The sequence below is a fragment of the Synchiropus splendidus genome, chromosome 8, assembly GCF_027744825.2.
Source record: "Synchiropus splendidus isolate RoL2022-P1 chromosome 8, RoL_Sspl_1.0, whole genome shotgun sequence".
Classification (NCBI taxonomy): Eukaryota; Metazoa; Chordata; class Actinopteri; order Syngnathiformes; family Callionymidae; genus Synchiropus; species Synchiropus splendidus.
Window position 1 is genome coordinate 7,582,572 of NC_071341.1, and position 24,944 is coordinate 7,607,515.

General features: G+C 41.4%; 1 protein-coding gene across 1 annotated transcript; it reads right to left on the reverse strand.

The window, feature by feature from the left end:
• Positions 1–4,658, reverse strand: rbp2a (retinol binding protein 2a, cellular). Its single transcript, XM_053873903.1, has 4 exons — positions 4,533–4,658; positions 2,120–2,298; positions 1,266–1,367; positions 1–135 (listed from the first exon to the last, which is right to left on the reverse strand). The coding sequence occupies exons 1-4, from the start codon at positions 4,603–4,605 to the stop codon at positions 85–87; spliced, it is 405 nt and encodes a 134-aa protein (XP_053729878.1). The 5' UTR covers positions 4,606–4,658; the 3' UTR covers positions 1–84.
• Between the last annotated feature and the right edge of the window lie 20,286 nt (positions 4,659–24,944).

Below are 24,944 nucleotides of genomic sequence, written 5' to 3' on the forward strand. Positions count from 1 at the left end.
TTCAGACAGGAAACTTGAATTACAATTTTTTATTGACGTTCTGTACAACTGTTTCATAAATAGACAGCAACACTGAGAGGAAGCTCAGGCTTTCTTGAAAACTTGCTTGCAGACTTTGTCCAGGACATGGATTTCCTGAAAAACACGACACCAACTTTTAGTCTGGAGTCAAAGATCAACATTTATCTTGCACAATCACAAGTCAAATGCACCTTTAAACCTTATATAACAGCTTGCAATCATTGTAAACTAATTCAACCGCAATGCAAAGTTACGAATGGCTAACCTATGTAGCAATGTGGCTGCGAATAGCGTGTGCTGTTATTATCGATGAACAAGGTTGGCACCAGTGTTTTGTGTTTCGTAACAATATTCATTCATAGAATCATAAAAGGACAAAATATTGATTTCAATAAATCATCAAACAGCTACATCAAAATGTTCAACATCCACTCCAAAGAAATGTTTGCTCACAGGGTTATTCACCTGTGAGGATTTGCTCTTATGAATCATGGCTCTTTCATTTCTCATTTATTGTTTCTCATCTATGAAATGTAATTCTCCAGATTAAGGAGGGATAGCTGCCTCTTTATTAGCTAGGTCAGAAGTTTGTTTGTGGTGCGTGTTTCACACCGAAGGCAGATTGAAAGTGCTCCCGAGAGGCTGCTTAATAATGAGTCTAAGTTCACAATTGATTCCAATTCTACTTTGGTTTATTAGCTGGGTAGCTTTTCTGCTGCTACAGGTTTGTTCCTCTGGCAACGACCTCCTCTTAAAGCTAGTCTGAGCCTGCCTTTCATTTATGACTTCTCCATGATGGAAATAATAAGAACTTTGTATGTAGTAGAACTTGTTTCTGTGTTCACATTAGAAGGCAGACTGTCTTTCCAGACCCGGTAATTGACCCTTGACCCTGTGCGTCTTTCTGTTTCGTATTGGGCTGTGTTGGCTTTAGATTTTCATATTTTGCCTGTGCAGCTCATTGTTTTATTCTTGTCCCAGTTCTGATCTATATGTGAATCTCCATCTTCAGAATGAAGAAAAAAAAAAAATTATTTATTTATGTTTTGAACCGAGGACTTGATCAACACACCATACAGGGAAATGCGTCACTTTCTGTTTTCATAGTTCATTTTCAAAATAATGTCATCTTAATTTAATTTTTTATTTCGGTTTGGAATTTCCCCTCGCACCAATAAAGGCATATCTTACATGTTTTTATTCCAGCTATGTACAGTTTCATCTCGCTCCACCGTTTCTCTTACCAGATGCAGCATGTCTCCCTCGATCCAGTGCTTCCAGCCACGGTTTTCCTTTTCGCCTTTCTGCACACACACCAGCTTGTCTCCATCCCAGGTAACCAGCGTCTGTCAGGTCACATGACAATAGTTTCAAATCTGCTCATATGCAGATGCAATGTTATAGCTTTGCTTCTAACAATTAGGTTATTAAATTTTACTAGAATTGTTTTTCTTATTATTATTCCTTTATTTCTCCTTAATTCTCTTTCTTTCTATTTTTACTATTTCACCGCATTTTTTTTGCGCTGGTTTTTCTGTAAATCATAAGTACAACATGAATTGAATTTGAACATCATGCTGGTCAGAATTTATCTGTCTTCATTTCATTTCAGCAGATTTCTTTTCAAAACATATATATTGTGACTTGTTCCTTTTATTTTCCGTTGTTTTTTAAAATCACTGTTTCCACACCATGAGGTTGGGATCATTCTATTTATTTCTCAACTTGTTTTTCTTGATTCATGTATTGCGGCTTTTGATTCCAAAATACAAGACAAGCTTTAGTGTTATATGATTTTTCACAATTTTCATAACTCACTCATCATCATGATGACTAAACGATAAATACTAAATGGTGATAAACAACCTAAACTAAATTCTGACAAAGACGCCTACATTATTTCGCAGGTCCTCTGGAGCCAAAGATGGTTTGAAAGATGTTGCCGTGCAGATTTTATATTGCCTTTATCAAGCAAGACTCTTTGTCTCTTGGTGCAATACCGCTATATCAGCTTCACAGATAAGCGCTATCTATTACTTATCCAGCAAAGATCGCAGATATCCAAGCACAATATCTCACTGTAGTCAAGTCTCCTTACCATGACCTTGCGGTTGTCCAGACCCTTTGTATGCTCTTCAAACTCCACCCCCACGGTGAAGTTGACTTCGTAGTTCCTGAAAGTGCTCAGCGTCTTTGTTTCAAACTTGTCACCGTTCTGGACGATGACTTTGGTCTGGTGCAGGTGGGAGGCAATCTTCCTGGTGGCGAAGTCGATGTCTACGAAACAAGATTGTGACATTGTTTTGAACTTTTGTGGCCTCATGCACTTTCCACTGCTTTGTCTGACATTTTTGTTTCCATGAATGAAAGTACAGCGGTAGAATAATAGCATGCACCCTCGTGGCTCCACAGGCCACTTATTATGATTCCACTCCTACTGGTCTTTTGACATTTTGACAGTCTCATTTACCCTTTAAAAGCGACCTTGCTGTGAGTCAGAATAGGCTTAAATTAGTTCCTCTGCCTTGCTTGGCTTTGGGTCCCGCCAATGAGAACCACCCACCCCGAACAGTCTGATATATTCATATCCCATTTGCCCTAAAGTAAGAACCAATTTCTTCCCATCACTCTTACAGATGAGCTTGCTATATTTACCCATCTGAATGATATTTTACCCATTTCCATAAGGATGTCATTTTCCCATCTGCTCCATGGAAATGAGGAGCTGCGAACGAAACAATCTATTCTGGATTTCCAGGATTTGTGTGAGCTCAATGTATCGGGTTGTGTTATGAATTGCTGATAGAGTCGTGAATAATGGATACAGTTTGTGGAGTCGATCAATGACATGCCAAAAGAGAAAGCTTTCTTTTTTTTTTTTTTCTTGAGATGAAGAGCTGGCCTTTCCTCTGATCAGGGGTCGGGATCGAGCCGCATGCTCTAAATGCAAAAGGGAGTGAATCGATATGTATTTGGCGTGGTAAGAGACGGCAACCTCTCAGAGAGGAGGTTAAGTTGGCTTGACAGTGGCTCAATGAGGAAATGAAGCAGTAGCATCCATCCTCCTTCACTTCCGCTGTGGACTTTGGTGCCAGCTCTTCCCTCTGTTGTGTTCATGCTCAAGCCTGCCTCTTTTCGCTGCACTTGGAAATGCTCATGATATGGATGATATCACTGCATTGAATGACCATTTCCACAGTGCATAGCACCCATTTATGCGGACCAGTGGTCAGCCATCTGCACCTCTGTGTTGCACCAAAGCCAGGTGACCATGCTAAACATTCCTGCTGGCGTACATGACTTTGACAGGAGTTCCAAGGAAGGATGTAAGTTTAGCATGACAGACCCTTTTTTGCTCCTTTCAGACCATGGATGCCTGATGAAAGGCCCATTAATGCTCAAGGTTACGGATACGGGCGCAGCCTTCTGCTCGTGCTCTGCGATCAGGTTGCGATATATATTGGGTGACCGTCCACTGCTTTCAGCAATGTTGTCTCTGTTTTGTCTTTTGTCAAGAGGTACATTATCAACTCTTCTTCCACAGCCGCCGTGTTTGTTTTGGAGTTTATAAACATTTGACTGTGAGCTGCTCCCACTGGTGGATATATTGGTGAACAGCAATGTCAACGCTAGGAACGCAAGGAAGCGTGTGATCAGTGACGGTAACAACAATTGGTACAATATCGTTCATAAAGGGAGCATAAATGGGCCTTAGCTGAACTGTTATACTACAGTATTATCCTATAAGTCAGTCCTTATGCTTGGGGTCAGTTAAGTGAGAATTTGTCCCGATAATCGGCTCCCACATGTTCAACATTTACGACGCGAAATCGTCATGTGTGTGGGGAGAGCCGATCGCTACCGCCTTGAACTGTGATGCAGAATGGAATGGAGCAAATCAAGAAGCTCTGAATGACAAGGAGTAACGGTAAGTAAGTGTCACTCAAGCGGCGTGAGCGGCGGATGTGCTCCTCTCATTCAGTTTCTATCATGTTTCTTTTGGGATGCTTCCGAGAAAAATAAAGAAACACACAAAAACACCATCTTCCCACCAGATGTTTTTATGTCTGGGGTCTCTGACAGTCTAAAAAAAATAGGATTTTGAATATCCTTATGTGTGTCGCCCCCTATGGTGGAGTGGCTTAATGTACTTGCATAGACAAACTGCTTAACTCCTGAACTTCAATGAAATCATTGTTAAACAGTGGAAACATTTGGCATTGATCATTTGCAAATGTTTCCACTGTTTAAATGAAGGTTAAAGAGGAAAACTAAATAAAGCTTCCAATGTTGACAGATGTGTGATGTGACGTGGAAATGGGTGATCGCAGCACCAACTGTGAGGCAGAGTCAGAGCCGACTGGCCCATATATGAATGAGTGATATGTACCGTGAAAGCGTGTATGCGTGCCCAACCCTCTCATCCAGGTTCTTGAAAATGCACAGCCAGCATCATACTGTCTTGTCCATTTATTCAGCCAATATCAGAGACAAGTTTGAAGGTCACTTACCGAGGGCCTTCATCACATCCTCGAAGTTTTCGTTGGTCACCATCTCCCACCGTCCATTATAGTCTGCAGGCATGTTTACTGGTGTGTGTGAGTGGATCTGAGTGGAAGAGTGAACTCGACAGGAGAGAGAGGGAGAGAGAGAAGGAGAGTTCCATATATGCAAGCTTTTATTTACACTGTTTGTGTGGGCGTGGGTGAGTGTATGTGGGCCAAAGGACAGGGTCCGCCTGGTAGTTCCTTAATCACATTGAGCACATTAGAATAAGTAAACGGCCCGATGTGTGCACAGCTTATTGCTCACTTGATGCTCGCGTGTTTGCTGTGTTGATGAACTGTTTGCACAATATGTTTGACGCCCTTAAAGAGTGCTGTAGTTCGAGGAGAACTCGGCGGAAGCATGTCTTCATACGCCGCATAAGTGAACAGATAGTGTCCTGGAGCTGATGATTATTGACAGCCACACATGGGGAGGGATTTTGTTGACTCAGCTGCATTTTTGTTCCCAGCAAAGTCAAGCAAAATCTTCTGTCCCGTTGTACTCAGGCGAGGGAAGATTTCAAACTTATCCAAGGTTGACATTTTCAACTTGACTATGGGGTAGAGACTGAGGCTTCATGAAGCAGCGTCCACAAGAAGAATTTCTACACTGCAATTTGATGAAATGTTGCATCATTTTTACCACCTACTGAACTCTAAAAACAAGGCCACTGTTCTAGAAGCGTCATGAGCAGTGTGTCATAGATGCTGACCAGAATACTTTGCATCAAAAATTCATATCCATTATGAAGTGATTACTATTTTGTCTTTTAAAAAAGTCCCATCTGCCGCCAGATCTTAAATGCAAAGCAGTCATTTGTATAAAGTCAAAACTTCAGCTCTGGCCACAGACCATTATTCATGTTTTTAGCGTTGTGCATTGATTTGGCAATTTAATACCACTTTGTTTTGTTTATCTCAGACAGCAACAGAGACACAGTGTATTAGCAGCGGCTGGAATCGATGCAGTTTGTTCTCCAGGTCTCTTCAACACAAACCCCAGAGCCACTGAAAGAGCAAATTACAAAAGGCTGCGGTCAGGTAATAGTCTTTCACAATTCTGGCGCCACTCTGGTCCTGTTGCACTTGCTTCGTGTGCCGGCGACTGTCCGTATGTGGGAGGTCAAAGGTGTTTATCTGCTTTATCAGAGCTGATAACATGTTCGAGCTATCGCTATCTTCCACTCAAAGTTAATGACTGAGGTTCAAATTTCAGCATTTCACTTGATTTATCTATGTCAGGTCAGGTATCAGCGCACACGCTGCAAAGCCACTGAGCTCTAAGTTCACTTCTCTTTAATCATTTATCCAACAAATGCAAACATCTCCTCTTGTTTCATTGTCTGCCAGATGTGTGATATTCACTAAAATTCAGACCAAAATAAACAACTTAGTTTGTATTAAAACATGCTATTTACACTTCTCTGTTTGGAGGAAAAGCCGAATGATTTATTGTGGATCAAACAAGCAATTTAAACAAGCATGATAGCTAAGTGATTTTATTTGCCATTTAGCTGAGGAATATTAACATCAGGTGAACAGGACAGATTATAAATCATGATGGGAAAAGCCCTACACAGGGGCGACTGTTCTGCAAACACAAACACTATTACACTATAATTATACTATAATTATCTCATATGATCTTAGCACCCAGCATTTTAAGAACATTTAGTTTATCATCAGCAGAATATACCTGCAGAACAATGGAAAAAAACACTCCAAAGTCGTACAGAAACAAAGTAGAGTCTAAGTGCAAAGAAGTGTTTGCTTATAAGCAGTTCTGTAACTATGCTGCAGGCTCTGTAATACCTGGCACTGGGCAGTTTCAAAAACTGATTTCATGGTCGTAATACATGCTACCACAGGGGGGCAGTGGTGCTGCGGATAACCGAATCTTGTGGTCAGAAAAACAGCCAGCAGAAGATCCTGAATAGTGGGCAGAACAGTCTGCGATCCAAGTTGCCCTGTGCCATCTGGTAACTCGATCTGAGCTGGTGAAGGTCTGCTTTCTCTGCTGCTTTGCTTTCATCAGGGAAATACCATCCAGTTCAATGTTAGAATCTTATATATATATATATATATATATATATATATATATATATATATATATATATATATATATATATATATATATATATATATATATATATATATATATATATATATATATATATATATATCTGGACTGTATTGAATCTTCAGCTCGGCGTCTTGGCAACCTCGACTAAATGTAGACATGCCTGCACGCGCTTGTAAACAACACTTCGCCAACTTATGCAAATGCAATTAGAGTTGCTTTAATAATTCATGGCGCTGGATACATTTTTAATCTCACTTAATTCCCTTCTAATGGCACATCCGACTCCCCGCACCTTCTCCTTCATGAGCACACTTTTGTTTCCGTCCATTATGTTCCTTCCATTAAACATTGTTTGTCCAAGCGCTGATGTCAAATCCATCTCATTCAACTCAGTCAGGTATGAGCTCCACGTCCACCTCAAGGGTTGAACCAGGTGCAGGACACCTCACCTCCGCCAGGTCAGCAGTATTCCAAACCTGAAATGTATCGAACCAGTGTGTAGATGAATGACTTCCTTTGAACGTGACCACAAATGCTGCTTGTTGCTCACCTCGAGAGGAAATGTCCAACTGAGAAGACAGTGCCTCACTCTTCCTTACTTCCATCAGCACCAAGGAGCTGCTTTCATCTGAACACATGTACATGATGTCAGGGTCATAAAACTGTAGCACGGGTGAACATTAACCCACACACATCACTGTGCATCAGTATTGCCTCAGATTGATAGGTAATGTTAGTCAGAGACGTTTACTTGCGCCATGAAGGACTTGAACATCCTAACACAGAAGGTTCCATGCACCTTGCACCGCCATGCGAAACCAGGTCTTTTTATTCATGAGGATACAGAGAAGATTGATTTCACCACATCATCTGTTATCTAACAAGAGTTTAGATTTTGGAGACATAACTGTCAAATATGACAAGCCAAACGGTGATGTTACAGTTCGCAGGCTGGCACTATCTTTTGTGGGTTCCATCTGTGAACCAAATTTTCAAGTTCCAAGCCATTTTTTTTCACCTCTGAATATCTGAACATGGTTCAAAAGTACATTTGGGACCGTGCATGTGAGAGTGAGATGCTGGGATACTGTGCTGCCGCAACAGTATATATATATATATATATATATATATATATATAGGCAAAAATGCACTTTCCCAAAGTCATGGGAAAGAGATTGAGTTGCAATAGCCAAAAAGCATTCACCGACGTCAGTTATTCCCCTAGTTTCAGCTTTTAGTTTTTAGTTTATGATGACGTGTGTGCATCCATTCGGACGTTTCTAAATTCCAAAAGTTTTGGAATCTGGCAACCCTACTGGTGCTGTATCACTGATCAAGACATCTAAGCTCTCTCGGATTTCCATAGAGACATGACGGAACACTGTACCCGTGCCTTATAGGTACCTGTGAGGCACAGTCCATGAAGATCCTCCTTTAGAAATGTGATGGAACGCCTGTGAGAGGCACCCACAGCGCTACACTCACAGTGAGAATGGTACATCTCTTATCTAAGGACTCCAGTCCTGGAATAACAAACAGTTTGCCCTTGCAACTCTTCTTCAAGGAGAGCATGGAAGGATCATCATGCAGCTCCTTCTGGTGGTGATGTATGACCTTGTTCTTAAGGTGTTGTGTGCGGGAGAGACTGTGAGGGTTTGCTAAGAGGGGAACTGTTCACGTCAATCCAACTGTGAGTCATTCGAACTGAGTCAGTAGTGAGTGGTGTCTGTTTTTTCATGCAGTGGGGTCTGTGTTTGCCTGCATTGGTCCTGAAATGGATTTAGTAAATAATGTAGAAATGTGCACATATTATTAAAGCCTGCCTTTTCATTTCATTTCTATTTTAATATTTTGCCAACTCTTTTTCATTGCGAAGGATTCTGAGTTGAATGTGATGACAATTTTAACAAAAAATAATCTGTATTCTCCAGCAGTTTGGGACAATGTCTTGAGAAACCATTCTGGTTTTGAGACACAAAGCCAGCATGTCGGCAACACAGTTTTACATCGCACATTCCGTCTCTCAGGTCTGATCCCTCCATCGTACACTAATCTTCGCAGACACAGATGTGATATATTGTGTCTGCTTGTTGCATTGCTCCACTTTCCATATCCTGTGTGATTTAATTCAATTTGCTTCATTAGCGTAGCATTGGAAGCGCTGCGATACTAAGTCTTTAAATCCCCTTGCAGCTCCCTCAGCGGCCTCTTCAACGCGCCCATCTCCTCCTCCTCCCTATTGTTTCAACATCAAAAGGTGCGATTATTCACAATCCTCTGAGGGGACAAATGACTGAGAAACTGAGAAAAAGTCTGTGTGTTCTTATGAAATCCTTGCCATGGATTGCAGCAGAGACTAGATATATTTGTTATAATACATTTTCGCTCACACCCCTGGACTGTAATAGTGCCGTGTCTCGCTGTAGGCTTTGATGTCCCAGTGAGAATTGGAAAGGGCCCCAGTGTTCCCACACGAGTGAATAAATCCTGCCTGCATCAGCCTTATGGATCATTTCCTGGGGGGTAATAGAAGTGGAGTTGCCAGCGTCACTGAAAAATAGAAATGCAGCCTCATAAGTGGTGATCACATATGACTATTGAGACTTGCAGGGAATACTATTTTCATTTTTTCAGTCTATCATTCCGTTTGCAAAACAATGTGGCCCTACAGATGATACAGTGGATGAACCCTTACGGACATGGTTTTTCTCATTCTTCAAAATGTCAGCTGATTTGATGCACATTAGACCATGGAAAACACATGTAACTCACCATCCAGTAACAGTGTTTGCTATGTTTAAGTTTATGTTTTGAAATGGCTGACAGTGGAAGTGTCCTTCCGCTAGAGTTGAAACCTAATTCATAAATGGAAAATTCAATTTTCTATTTGTTCTGAAATGGGGGAGTCTGATTGGTCACAATTATATTAATGTAATGTATAATAAAAAAAAAAACAGTGGATCAAAATGCTTCACTTCGGTTAACCCATACGTCGTGGTTCCATGAGGTTTCATGAAACAGTGTCCCCATTTTCACCACCAGATGACACTCACTGCTCTAAAATATTTCCATTTGAACAGCCATTGAGAACCATCATTTTTAAACGGAGAGCGCCACCTACTGAGCTCTGAAATGAGGACACTGTTTCATGAAGCCTCATCAGCTCATCATTGCCTGCTGGTTGTGAGAGGCACTGCAGCCCCTTTACCCTATTCTCCTTATTCACTACAACAGATGGCTCGAAATGTCTGTTTTGAATGTGTGCTTCTGACCATCATATCTGCAGCCACTGTATAGATGTATGTCCAAAATATTGTGATGCAATGAAGAGTTTGCAAAGCAATTCAACTTGTATGTGTTTTTAAATCAGTGTGTGGACACTGCTCTAAAAACACTGAGGCCCCAGGATCGAACCCTTGCTCTCTCACCAGGCTGTAGCACGGCTTACCAATGCAGATCCACACGAATCAATGAAGCTGGATCAAAAATTTTTATTCTCTGAGAACCAGAACACTTACTGTATTTCCTTCTCCTTATCGAGCCACTTGGGTGACACAATTACTGAGTCCCATGGTCCCCTGGAAATGGAGCCTCGTTCATCTTCAGTAACATGATATTCTATTGATACAGGCTTCATTCTGGACGTGACCATGGTGCCAAACATATACCTTCACACTGCTTCAAGCATAACATGACTGCGCTGAAGGTTTACTTATTTCACTGTGTGTAAATGTGTTTCAGAACCAGGGACATGTAGGTCCAACTGTGTAAGTGCCAGAGTGAAAAGAATGGCATGCCAATGGGGGGTAATGTTCAGAGGAAAGAGCTGGAGTCTTTGTTGTTGCCATAGTGATTGTTTGGCAATGTTTTGATCTATTGCTTGAGCACGATGTTTTGGAAGTTATTTTTAAATGTGATGTGATTTTGTGAAATTTAAATTGTGTTGAACATCTTGTAAGAGGGGAGCCAAGCTAACCACACCCCTCCTCTCTGCTCTGTCCAGGTCAGGATCCCTATTGTTTACCATCCGAATGATTTCCTCAGAACTATGGGAGGGCATGCACATCTCATCCATCACAATTATTATTTACATATGGTCTTTATTGTCACTGTTTGTGTTGGTGTGATGCTGTACAATACAACAACAGCATGTGTAGCGGGGAGAAGAATAATCAACTTATTTACTCACCCCTTTGGGACAAGACGTTGTTTCTAGTAGGATTTATGTTTGGGAGACTCACATTCTGGTTCTTTTTTTTAGTGTCCTTCATAAATGATAACTGCAAGTATTAAAGCAACAGAACAGAATAAAAAGTTGCTGAATCGACTGGATGAAATGTCACACTTAGTACTATCACGTTTGATGCAGCTCAAATGAAATGCCAAGTGTTCTCTCTTTGGACGGGGTGAGAAGAGGGGTTTTGTTAGTACAGTGCTCCACATAAAACAGAACTCTGGGGGCCTTGTGTCACAACTTGAAAATGAGTCCTTGTTGATTTGGTTTAATGTTTTACGATGCTAACATCACGTCAGCCAATGGTGTTGACACAAAAATGTCAATTATGCCAAAATAGAATTCTTTGTAGAGTCACAAGTGATGGGTTGGCGAGACGTCATGAGACGGTAGAGCTCAGTAGGTGGCGCTCTTGGTTTAGAAATGATGTAAAGTTCCATTCATTTGGTTATTGAAATCCAGTTTCTAGGCATCTAGTTGGGTCTGAACCCTCATAATACCATCGCTGCTGAGGAGGCTTCATGATCCAGTGTCCTCATCTTCAGAACGCACTAGATCAGTGATTCTTAACCATTGGGCCAGGACCCAATGGTTGTGGCACGAGCGCCTCCTAGAGGGCCGCTAAAAGTTTCTTTGTTTTACACTTTTGGGCCATGAGGGCCGCATGACGCTCAGTTTAATCCATTAGCCACATCTGGTGGCAGTAGTGCGTCACTGAATTGACTTGACGGCCGCAAATCTGTGATAGTTGCCAACTATGGAGAAGATCTTGAAAAGAAAAAAATGATAAAAATAAAATTGATGTCACCCCCCGCCAACAGTAAAAACTGTTCTTATGGTGATACTTTCTTTACACTTTACTTATATCTTCTTTGGAATTTAAATAATATACATTATTTTTATTTTATGATATTTAGACATGGTTGTATTATATTTATTTTATTCAGAATTTGATTCCGTTTTTCATCAACTGCATTTTCCTCCCTTTTTTTCTTTAGTGAATTTGATGAATATGACTTGCACTTGGTTCTGCTGCTGGTTGGACCTTTCAATGACAAATAAATATCTTTGCGGTGATCACAAGCTTTCATGTCCTTTCACAAGGTTTTGGTTTGTTTACGTGTAAGTAGATTAAATTGTTGATCAGAAATGAAAAATCAAGCGTAATGAATCACTTCTATTGAATGGACCCTGGGCCATTTGTTCTGTGAAAGGTGGGCCCTGAGATCAAAGAGGTTAAGAACCCCCGCACTTGATGACACACTATGCTCTATATCCTTTGACTTTTGACCGTAACTGAGGACATATTGAAATCTCCTAGAATTCACTGCAAAAATATTCAGATGACGTTTGAGTTTGAGACAGTGTTGAGAGACCCAGGAGTAGTGATGGGCCGATGAAGCTTCATGAGGCATTTTTTAGGGCCCCCTCGATGGCAGTTGATGTCCAACAAAATGGACATCAAATGGAAATGAAACCTCCACTGAAAGCTCCATTTAGTGAGCAGGAAAATGATCTCCATTAGCCTGTCACTGCTCAGAAACAGAAACAAAAGTAAAAAGTTTTAAATGACAGAACTTCTCAACCCTATCACCAAGTGAAAATACCAAACTCTTCTTGACTGGTCATTCGCCATCGCTGAACCAACTCTCTGGAACTCTCTGGACCCTTCATGTCCGGTCACCAACACACTCACCACTTTCAAAAGTCCACACAAAACCCACCTTTTCAGAACAGCTTTTGAAAACTCACCCTGCGTACCCAAGAAAAGTACTACATAAAACTGATGTATTATTATTATTCGCATTAATAATAATAATAATTCAAGAACCTATAAAGTCATCCAACTAAAACAGCCAATGTCCAAAAGATCCCAAAAGTCAACAACAAGAAACACAAAAATGATTATCGAGTTAGGCATGGGACGTGGCTCCCAATGCTCCGAAAACAAAACAACACAAACCAAATGAATAAATAAATAAAAACAAAAGCCACAACACTTGGTGGTTTAAATGCAAGCAGAGAAATGAATCAATTAGAGAGTAGAGGAGAGTTGAGGCGAAGTGGGAGTCACCATTGCATCAGAATCAGGCATCTTCACGCAGGCTCAGATGCCTCATACAGTAAATACAGCCTCTTGAAATAACATACAGGAAGCAGAGACTAAAAATAAAAGCATGCAGGAAACAGAAAGACAATGATCTTGATTTTAGTTGGAAGTTGTTGGAACAACAAACAGTGAGCACACCTTTTTGAGTAGTCAAAGTGCATTGCTTTCTAAGTGCATTTCACTCGACTTTCATCTGGACAACAACCAGAAAATTCATGTAAATACGAACCTGAGATTGGCATCAGTTCTGTCTTTAAGCATGTCAGTTTCAGGTTTTGATGAAGCTCCTGGCAATTGATCCACCTTGGCTGCAATGCAACACAGTAGTTGGCATCAAATGGAAATACAGACATGGATCTCTTTTCTATTGAGATAAATGATCATTTTCAGTGTGTCACAAAGCTTCTGTTCCTCGTGTCAGTTTTAACTGCAGATGTAGCAGGTCTGTTGCTTTCCTGTTGAAATACCTGTTCACTGGAAACTTTCACTTTTATGTGGAAATGAAAACTGATCTCAGCCAGGAATTCAATGGTCCAGAACACTGCCACAGAAATGGGGCACTCACCCGTTGAAATGCAAAATTTGTGTTTATTTTTTCATCATATCTGGCACAAGATGCAGCAGAAGCAGTGGCTTCATCAGACAGGTTCTGTTGGACTCATATATTAACAAAACTGTATCTCTCTCCAGATGTCATGCCAAGCCTGATCTATATGTTCCTCTTTTTAGTATGGTGAATAGGACACATGGCATATATGATTGACAGCTCTCAGCTAGTGATGGGCTTTATAAGACTGATCAAACAGTGTCCTCCTTTTCATAGATGGCGCTCTTGTTTTAAAAATGGTTTTCGGTTTCATTGGTTTAAAATACGAGGATTTTAGAGCAGTGCGTGCCACCTAGTGGTCTCTGAAAATGAAGGCACTGTTTCGTGAAGCCTCATCAGCTCATCACCAGTTGATAGATGAGGTTTCATGAAAGAAGGCCCTGAGTTTCATAGGCCACCAGATGACATTGTTGGCTGTAAAATGTTTGGATTTGATAAACAAATTCAGTGAAAAAGCCTCTGAAAATTCGGACACTGTTGCATCCACCCTGCAATACTGTTTCATGATACCTCACCTCACCTACCCATCACTACTGACTACAGGAACCAAAGAAACAGGAACAAGTAGTTTGAGGAGGATAAATAAATAAATGAAGCCAGAAAAAATAGATAAATAAAATAAAAATAATTTTTCAATTTTGTCCCAAGGCAAGAATACAGAAAAAACTCACCATGTTGACTTTATTAACAAACTGAGTGAACCTTCTATAATAATTAACAGGTGCTGTGCTTTGTTGAGAACCCAAAGAATTCCCAACATTCCCAGGAAAAAATGGAGTTACAGCAGCATATCCTCGATAGCGGTTGCTAGTGATGGCCGTATGAGGCTTCATGAATCAGTGTCCTCATATTCAGGTTTCAAATCCAAATATTTCAGAGCAGAGAGTGCCATCTAGTGGGCCTTAACAAAAGGACATGAGGCCTCAAAAGCTCATCTTGACTACTCACCCTAAAAACATATCAGTAGTGCTTCATACTCCTCTGTTTGGAACTGCAGCCTCTTAACTCACATGTCCAACTGAAGGTCCGGGGGCTAATCTGGCCTTTTAAATCGTTTTACATGGTCCACAAAAAACTAAATTACTACTCAACTCCTACAGATTAGAGTGTTGTCGCATTGCACCAGGCAACAAATAAGCAAAGTCATCATTTAATCTGGAACTTTACATAAATTTGAGTTGAAAAAAAAAAAACCATATATGTATATATATATATATATATATATATATATATATATAGATCTGTGCCAATAACTGCATCTCATATGTCAGTATCTTCTGCCAGAATAGTTTTCCCATCAGGGCCAGTTTTGCCATTTGATGACATCTGAAACAGTTAATTTCATTGTGTTGAACATGGCTTTGAAACGTGTTGTCCTTCAAACATCAATCGATAAAAATACATTTTCAGACTAAAACCGTGTGCGGCTAAGGATCAGATGGAGAGATTACATGCTCAGTTTTGTTGACCTGATTCTTGGATGAAGAAATTGTTAAGATTTAAGACTGTGATAGAGAGTGAGACGGGGAGAACACCTGTATTGAGTGTCTTATGTTGCATTATATGAGTGATACAGTGCTAATAGCATGCTAGCAGATACCCTGATTCAACAGTTCGGAAAAGTCCCAGCACTCTATCAATGCACCTGATTTAAAAATACTGTGTGACTGACCCAGTTCTCAGGTCCATTTTTCCCAGCGGTGCTGTACATTCGTAGCCAGTCATAAATACATGCATGCTCTAAAGTGTTGCCCCTGGTTGTTTGTCCGCTTATGCATGCTAAAATGCTGCACCTCTCCAGACCGTCCTCACTCAGCAGGGATGATGCAACCTCTGCCAGACCTCCCAGTCATCCTGTTCCTCGCTGGGTTTTTGTGGAGCATAAATCAAACCCCTTCTTGTCCATGTGTCATTCCGTCCCTCGAGAAGTAGGATCGCAGTCCTGACCTCCGCCCATTCAAAGTGTTGCCTCACTCTGCATCCAAATCAGTGAAGGGATGCTGTAAACTCTGCTGCCGTCTTTGACATTTTTTTTTCCCCAGAAAGGAAAACAACTTTTTCTCCCTGAGGAAGATTGAGGAGAAACGTGGAGAGGGAGGGACAATGCTAAATATTTCATGTTTTGGTAATTCTGTGAGCACGAGCAGCACGGGCGACTGTGGGTCTGATTGCGGGACCCTGGGAAACTCGGTGTTTCACTTTCTCTTTCTTACCTCTCTCCGCTGGAATAGGCCCGACAGCTGATGCATAATGGATGGGGCTTCCTATGTGCAGCAGGAAAGGGCTGCAGGTCCTAAGGGATCAGCTGGGGGAATGGGTGTCCAGATTTAAATTCAGTTCTGTTGGTCAAGGAGCATCAAGAAGGAGATATGTTGGAAAACACTTTAGGGCAGTAATCACCACTGTGCTGCAGCGGTATTGTAAGGACAGCTGGAGCACTGCTGATGGGTTTGAACATCCCCCCCACCACGCCTGTTTTGTCAGTCGAGGATTGTACGGTTACACAAAACCCCTTTTTTCGTTACTATGCTAAGATAAATAAAAGATAATGAAGATAAAAATACAATAATATTCAAAACAAACAAATTGAATATGCGTATATGGTATGGATGCCTCATAGAAAAAAAATAGAAAAAAAAAATATATATATATATACAAGTAACATCCGACTTACGACCGGGATCGGTTCCGACCAACTGGACGTAAGTGGAATGTCATTCAAAATATCCGACGCGAGGGTTATAGGTGCTACTGTAGTGGTAGATCGCTGTGTGAGAGTGAGATGCTGGAATACTAGCGTAACTGTCGTACGCGTTGCCGGGCTGCTATGTGCTGCAGTGCCAGACGTGGATAAAAAACATAAATAAAAAGCATCTGCTGGCTGTGGTCATAAGTACGAGAGGACGTAGGTCGAGCAGGTCGTAAGTCGGATGTTACTTGTATATGCAATAGAGTGGAATTGCATTTGATTTTTTTAAATTTGTCAATATATATTTCAGTATTTATTTTTGCTATTATTCTTCAAGTAGACTTTTTTGTTTTTGGACAATTACATTTGAAGTATTACCTACCAGCTGCGTATATTAAAATCAAAACCATGTAAACAAACAAAACCTTATAATCAAGTAAAAATAAAATTGTATGGACAACTTGCTGGTCAATCTGATGGTATGGTGGACAACGGTATAGACCCACCGTCTGAATGTACATTTCTACAGTAGTTTTCTCTTTTACTCTTCAGTGCATACAATTCCGAGCCTCGGTGGTAGTTTCTCTTTTCCCAACATCTTTAACTCTAATAATCCAGGGCGATTACAGTCTTGTTTAAACATATCTGTTGTGTGTCAACAGTATTCCCTTCTCCCCTAAAGCAATTACAAATGGAATGACCCAGATCTTCTCTCTGGCCCACAAAACACCAGCTTCTCTGCTACTGTGTAAATCACTTCTCAAGTATATGCATCCATCAACCAGTATTCAACGACAAATGTTGGCAGGTGGACGTGTTCTTTTGAAAAATTGTAACATCAGCCGCGATCGGGATGTTTCCTCTGTCGCGCATATTGAGCATACTGAATCACTCAAATGTCTCCTCTGGATGTGGCTTGTTCTTCATCATATGTGCTTCTGCCAATGGGGCTTCGATGTTGGACATTTCATTAATGCACGATATACCGCACCATATAAAAACCACACCGCTATGTGGACTTCTCCCTTGGGCAGTCTGGTCCCAGGACAGAGAGAACCATGAAGATGTGGCATGGAGTCCCACACTGAGTCAAATGAGTCCTCCCACTATTGCAAGCCAAGTGATCTAATGTCATACACAGGATGACTTTCAAAGCCTCCGAAGATCAGACCACGAATCATATTTCACTGTGCCTGTTAAGAGGATGGAAGTGTGATACAATACCATGCAACAAGCTCCACCAGCCCTTAGGGAGGGACATTTTGGGTCATGCCCATGAGGAAAGAGGGGGCTTTGACCTTGCAGCTGCTTGGTGAAAGGCGCACTATACAGATCTGGTGCTGAAGAGGATTCCATTCAGGACGGAATAGAAATCATGGAAAGGTTTTGTGGCTTCTTACAACTTCAGACAAATGAACATCTTGGTAGCCATCGGACAGGTGCGGCGACAGTGGCTACCGATCAAGTGGAAGGACCTTCGCTGGACTCCAAGATCATATCGTCCTCCTCCCACATGAGAACCCATGTCAGAACCCTCCCGGAGGAGAGTCTACAAGGTCAGCTGGAGTGTTGGTTTGCCTCTGGGAGGACAATGACCTTGCTTGTACCGTGATGTTTCTTGGTTCTGATAGCTGACCACCTTTGATGGGGGTGCGTAGTGTTGAATGGCAATAGTTCAGGTGCGCTACTGGCGATGTGTTCTGAAATAAACATCCTTCCAATGTCGACAACACAAGGATCTCATGTATACAGAAGACAGAATATTGATGAGACAATACACTAAAAAAATCCAACTGAATCAGAATCAGAATCAGAATCAGAATCAGAATCAAATTTATTGCCATGGTCAGTGGGGAGCCCACTGACTAGGAAAGTGCCTTGGAATAAATTGCAACAAAAAAAAAAACAAAAAAACAAAACAAAAAACAAATAAAATAAAACAAATAGAATAACATTACAACAAGGCTGATCATGAATTTAACAGTCTGACGGCCGAGGGAAAGAAGCTGTTCCTGTGACGGGAGGTTCTGGTCTGGATGGACCGTAGCCTCCTGCCAGAGGGAAGAGGAACAAACAGTCCATATCCAGGGTGAGAAGGGTCGGCTCTGATCCGACCTGCACGTCTCTGGGTCCTGGAGACATACAGGTCCTGAAGTGGGGGCAGGCTGCAACCGATCACCTTCTCAGCAGAACGTACGATGCGCTGCAGTCTGCTCTTGTCCCTGGAGGTGGCACTGTTGTACCAGACGGTGATAGAGGAGGTGAGGATGGACTGGATGATGGTGGTGTAGAACTCCACCAGCAACTTCGTCGGCAGTCGTAGTTTTCGTAGCTGCCTCAGAAAGAACATTCTCTGATGATGGGAGAAAGGAAGCCAATTCAAACTGGATGGATTTTAACTGTACCACAATGACTGAAAAAAGGAGTGGTAGAGTGGCTACATTTGTCAGCAGAGAAGAAAAATGCATAGACGGCATAGCAAAGACTCCATCATGTGACCTAATGTAGAGTGTGGAGTGCCTCCAGGCTCAGTTCTACGACCCAAATTGTTCAGACCATATATACAGTACGTGATATCTGTGTAGTGTCAGAACAAATGAATCATGTGCTGTTTGCAGACGACACAAACAGTGTAGACCTAAAAACACGAATTGAGAACACTGAAGAGGAAAAGAGGCAAATCATTTTCTGGATTGATATAAATAGGCTCTCTGTAAATGCATAAAAAAAGGAACATCTTTTCAAATCGAAATGTGGACTGTAACTTTTCATGGAAAGAGATGAGATATGGTATCAAATGTGAATTTTCTGGGTTTCAATATTGAACAGCAGCAGACATGGAAACAGCGTTGACAACACTGTACTGTACTCTGATATTCCCACACCTACTCTACCCAGTCGAGGTGTGGGGGAACATCTAGCAAAGTAACAAGACCACTGCTTCTGCTACAGAAGAAGGCTAGCAGAATACTGAAGTGATCTGAGCCAGTAGATTGCTGGTCATGTTTAGAGCCAGAGCCAGAAATGGACTGCTATCAGATCATCTACAAATACGTTGAAACTAACTCTTGAGGAGGAGGAACAGAGAAGAAGAGGGAACTTTTACCAACCATATGGTACAACCACACTGAGACTAATGTACACTGCAAGAGTAGGAGTGGAAATGTGGAAGTCACTCACAAAGGAAATTAAAAATACCTGCTCAACATTGAGGGCTTTCAAGGAAATGGATCTGACACAGAAATTACTCTTCAAAAGAGACTTCAAAGGTGAGAAAGAATGGACTGGCAGTGGCACGCAACGTAGCACAAAGGACTTCACACCGACATAAGCTACACACATTATAATTTGTGATGAAAGGTATTTACAATGTGTTTGAAATATTCATACATTCATGTGATTTGATATATGGCTCAATATAAAATGGACAGTTGTTATTGTTATTATAAAAAATATTATAATTGTAAATAGATTATATATACCAATATAATAATAATAATAATAATATTTATATTGTGCCTATTTTTGCATTCCATGAAACAGCAATAATAAAAAGTGCTTCGGCATCAGATGAGAAGCAGAAAGTAATACTTCAGCAAGTCGAACTAATGATGTAAAACCACCACTAGGAGAATCTTCTATCTCCTACTGGGCTGACTAGTGATGGAGTCCACTGGTAAGTTCATTACCGGTCTATTTGACAGTTCCAGATGACCAGTTTTTCCTTCACATTTATTGCTCCTGTGAGCATTTTGGCTCACATCTGAACTCGGCTTCGAAAAAATAATTAGTGGACCAGTATAATATCAGGTTGTCGGTCACAAACCACACTCAGACCACACTTGCTGTGCGCTGATTCAATTGGTTTTACTGCATTTCTATGTTGCAAGAGAGCAGTTTTTTTCAACCATTTTTGAAAAATGCTGCACACTTATCTTCTGAATAATAACAATAACAACAATAATAATAATAAGCTAACTATATTATTATTATTATTATTATTATTATTATTATTATTATTATTATTATTATAAGAAGAAGAAACCAGTGTTGGCAACACAGCTTTGACATTAACCCCAGGAGTCTTGTCACATTATTCATGTTATTTCCTGTTTCCCAGTCTCTATATGCAACAGCTCAAAATACAGGTAATCAAATAAACAAGAAAAGAGATACAGGAGCTTTATATTCAGCTCTCTGCTGAGGGACATCAGGGTGGCAAGGTAGCTTTGAGGGAACAGTGGACCCTGTAAAACAAAGAAATAATCAGTCAAGATAATAAAATAAGAGTGAATAAGGACTCAGAAAGTAATGACTTTCAGCTTATGTTGCAATAAACAGCAACCAAAAGGACATTCTGTACATGCAGTACATTAAATACAGATGAATATTGTGGAGCAGCAGTGAAGGGAGTGAGGAAGATAGGTGATATAAACAAACGGCCATATATAATATGTCAGGCCTGTAGTGGACTGGCACTTACTGCATAGAAGAAGAACATTATGGCTTGTGAAAAGACATGACAATGTTTAAACTACCTGCCTTCATCTCTAAATGTAAGGTCACACACAAGGCGAGGGAGATTAACTCGCAGCAGCGTCTCCACATGCATTTGACATGAAGCCAAACATACAAGCGTTCGGCTTATACCATTTGGACAGATGGAGAGGAGGATGTGATGACACACTCATGAAACATTACAGCCGTGTATAGTGTGGAGATCAGGACACACATTTTAAGGCCATCGCTCAAGAGGGCTTGACGTTTTGTACAAGCAAACACAACAGATCTTTAATGATCCCGCGAAGACAGATTTCAGGCCCGATCAGCTGTCTTTGCAACACTCTGACTCCTGAGGTGTATTGACTGTCGTTGAGTGGACATTTGCGTACAATCTTGACTCATCAAATGACTCACGTGCCTACAGCATATCCTTCAGTTCAAATAGAATGTTACTGTAGTGGGAATGGTATTTGGTGTCTAGAGTACTGTATGTGAAAGTTTGGCACAGGGAGTCAAGCCCTTGATCACAGGTACGGCAGTATATACACACCAAATAACATCACATTAAATTTAGAATCGAAAGAAGTGCCCACCTGGCTTAATGGTTACTGCGTCCTTTCTGTTTTTTATGTGTATGTGACAGTCCGGTGAAGCGCTGGCTATGGCATCAGGAAGTAACACAGGGGAGAAACACTTCATCTGAAAGCCGAATGCAACAGGTAAGACCGAAGCCTGCCTCACTGTTGGATGGATACAAAAGTCAAGTTCTCGAATGGCCCTCTACAGAGAGCTTTGCTTTGCATTGGTGCTTCTGAGAGGCTGTTAGTCGGTGCACTATATGGAATAGCAGTTCATGAGAACCAGGGATTTCTGGGTCACGTTGAGTCAGTTGTATATCTTCAGAGAATAGAACATGTGATTTGGCCCAGCAAGGGTTCGATGTTTCCTTTAAGCCCAGGAACCTGTGGTACGTAGGAGACCTTAACTTCCCTGGTTCAGGAACTGGTTCTTGTTGTCACGCCATCATGCTGCAAGTTGTACCTCTCTCCTGTACACAGTATTTTTTACGCAGTGATCAGAAGCAAACGCCTTACCTGCTCAGCTAGATATGGCTTCTCCCCAGGCCCTACATTGGAATGAAGAAGAGCTGGCCCACAGATAAATCATTGCGTGCAAGCAAAAATATTTCACCACTTATTTATCATTTAAAAAAGCATAATATAATTCTTTAATAGATTATATTTTGATGAGCTAATAGTTACGTACCTCACGCAGCTGCTTCTCTTCTTCTCTCTCTTTCTCTCTCTCCCCCAACAACATTTCAATGTTGGGCATTTATGGGACAGTAAATCAGCTTTTGAGTAACATGGCTGTTATAGAGCATCCTCTCACTGCGTCGTGCAGGTTTGTGCACATGGACATCTCACCTCCACAGCAGTAAAGAGCGTCACTGGATCGCAGTGTGCTGATAAGTGGAGCAGTCTGTTGAATCCAGGCTGAAGAGTAGACAGCTCAGCTCCTGTTATCCCACAGCTTTGGAGCATCTCGGCTTATTGTCTTGGCTTATTGCCCATGGTTCACTACTACGAAGACAAACCCGCGACATCCCTCGCTGTACAAAGACATCCAAAGTCGCTGAACATGAATGAATTACCCAGTGAGGTGGCCTTGTGTGCTTTCTGAATATCAGAATTCACCAACATGGTGGCCGCGGGCCATTGAAAAAAAGTGTAATAACCATCTTATGTTTGATTTTGCAGTTCCTTTGTTGTTACAGTGTTGGTAACTACTGTGAAAACTCAACAACAAGACACATTATCTGATGATTTTTGTATATTCAGAAGTGTGTTCTGAACCAATGGTATCCCTTGGAGTGGCTCGCGGTTGCTAAAAGGTTGGTGACCCTTGCTGTCGATTATGCTACAGAGACTTGTAACTCTAAAGTGATTTATTTATTTATTTTACTGGTGAAATTTATACTGGGACACTATTGATATTTGATATCTGCAATTCCCTACATGGTACTGTGGCACCTGGACAGCTGGGAAATATGAACCCCTCTCTTTGCTGCTTTCATGACAAGGATCCACTAGACCTGGACATGATCTTGGGCCATGGGATGTAGGCACACTGGTATGGTACTCCTCATATGATCAGTCTCATGCAGGAACTTCATTGTGGACACTACTGCATGAAATACTCACAAATGAGTTAGATAGATAAACCTTCATTCAGTCATTCACCAGAGAAAGAATTTGGAATGTTATCGGTAGATATAGTTTCATGAAACATTGACACATTGTCTGAGTGCAGCAGGTGGTGCTCTTGGTTTCAAAAATGATGAGAGAGGGCTGTGAAAATGAGGACACTGTTTCGTGAAGCCTCATCGGCCCATTGCTAATTTTCGACTCATGAGTTGAGAAATACTTGTCAGAGAGACTCTTGAATTCTCTGTTCAGGGTAGAGGGACTATAAATGGCATTGATCAACCAGGGTGTGATGAAGGTTGACTGGTGAGATGACCAGGATGGTGTCATGAGTCAAACGGCGGCCAATCTAAATTCTCCCAATGGGAATGTCCGACTGATATCCAGACTCTGCTGGGTGTCTACATCGCTCTTTCTCTGGCAAGAGTTAGCATTAGCTCAAGTTAGTCAGCACTGCGCTGGCATGTCTTTTTGTTTTTAAGTTTAGTTTATTTTTTTAAATTTCACTTTGATTTTTTGGCTGCATATGTCTTCCTACCTGGTCTGTGTCTCATTTAAATTTGACCTCTTTGTCGACACAAACTCCAGCTGCCAGACAGAAAATGAAAACAGCGGAGTTATCAGCTCCCAGTCGGCAGCAGCCTCGATCCAATATCCTCATCATCTTCCAAACTTGGTTTCCTTTTGGATGCTGTTATTGTTTTACATAATAATTGCATTTAAATACATTTACTTGTATGAGATTTTTATCATTCTGCTTATGTCATATTTTTTTTTTTTAGTTTGGAGAGAACTTGTAATTTGATTTATTTTTAATTATTCCCCACAAATGGCAGTGAATCACAACTCTTCCTTTCTGGCACCGTCTTTACACTCCGATCGTGCAAGTTTCCACTGTAGACAGGATGAAAATGAAAGCTTGCTTCCAGAGACGCTCGGCTGCCAGTCCATCTGGATGAGTTGGAAAGTAGTTGTCACAGAAATTCATCTTTTTCTGGCCACTCACAGCTTGCGGTGGTGGAGAGGAGACTGGAGGGGAGAACTCCATGTAGTAACCAGACAGCAGCGAAAGAGAAATCGGAGTTAAAGGTTTCAGATATTTGTCCTCACATGAACGAGTCTGATGCGCGGCGTGGGAGAGGAGGAGAATGGCGGCACGGGTTCAAGTCTAATTTCTCTTACTTATTTGGCCTTTCCGCTTGCCAGGTTTTCAATCTCGCAGGCCTTCAGGGGGTCCAGATTATCTCTTTTGGTTTGGAGAAAATGAGCTGAGCTGGAAGCTACATTACCCTCTGCCATGTGTGAGCTCATTTTCCCCCTCGCCGCCATTAGCCCGCTAAAGCCATTTGGAGAGGCGCGGTGGAGTGGCACTGTGTTCATCAGTAAGTGCCTGGCATTCCTTCAGTCAATTATCAGCAGAAACGTCTCCGTGTGATAATTCACTCCCGGGGCCCGCGTCCGCGCGCCAAGATGGATCTGCGAGGGACACTTAATGGAAATGTGAAACGCAAAGCGGCGCTGAGTCTGTGTTGTTTTTCACTTTGGCTTTGCCCGGCAGAAACAAGTTGAGCCAATTATAAACGATTGATTGTATCTTGTTTGGGATTTTAATATCGCAGGTTTGTGAGAGACAGCGTCGCGGAACTTTGCTAAGTGCCTTTAACAGCTGCTCGGTGAGTCAGCCAGTGATGAAGACGCTTTTTGAGTCGTCTAATGAACGTGACTTCACAGATTGGTGACACTGAGTGCTGGAGTGAAAGTCGTGAGGTTGTCATTTCCGTCAATATAATGGTATCGTTCCAGTCTGTTGCATTTCTCTATGATATGAAATACTTTGGTCGGTGGGAAACGGGCCAACTCAAAAGTGATTCAGTTTTGGTGGTGTTTTGTTCCAGGTTTCTTCTGTGTGCTCGGATTTTGACGCCCAATGATGGCATTTCACC

What these genes read in the sequence shown, in the direction of transcription:
- rbp2a (XM_053873903.1), bottom strand. Translation starts at nt 4,605, where the DNA reads ATGCCTGCAGACTATAATGGACGGTGGGAGATGGTGACCAACGAAAAC. An exon ending in GGATGTGATGAAGGCCCTCG is followed by an intron (nt 2,299 to 4,532) that starts GTAAGTGACCTT and finishes CTTGTTTCGTAG; the next exon opens with ACATCGACTTCGCCACCAGG. An exon ending in TGGACAACCGCAAGGTCATG is followed by an intron (nt 1,368 to 2,119) that starts GTAAGGAGACTT and finishes GTGACCTGACAG; the next exon opens with ACGCTGGTTACCTGGGATGG.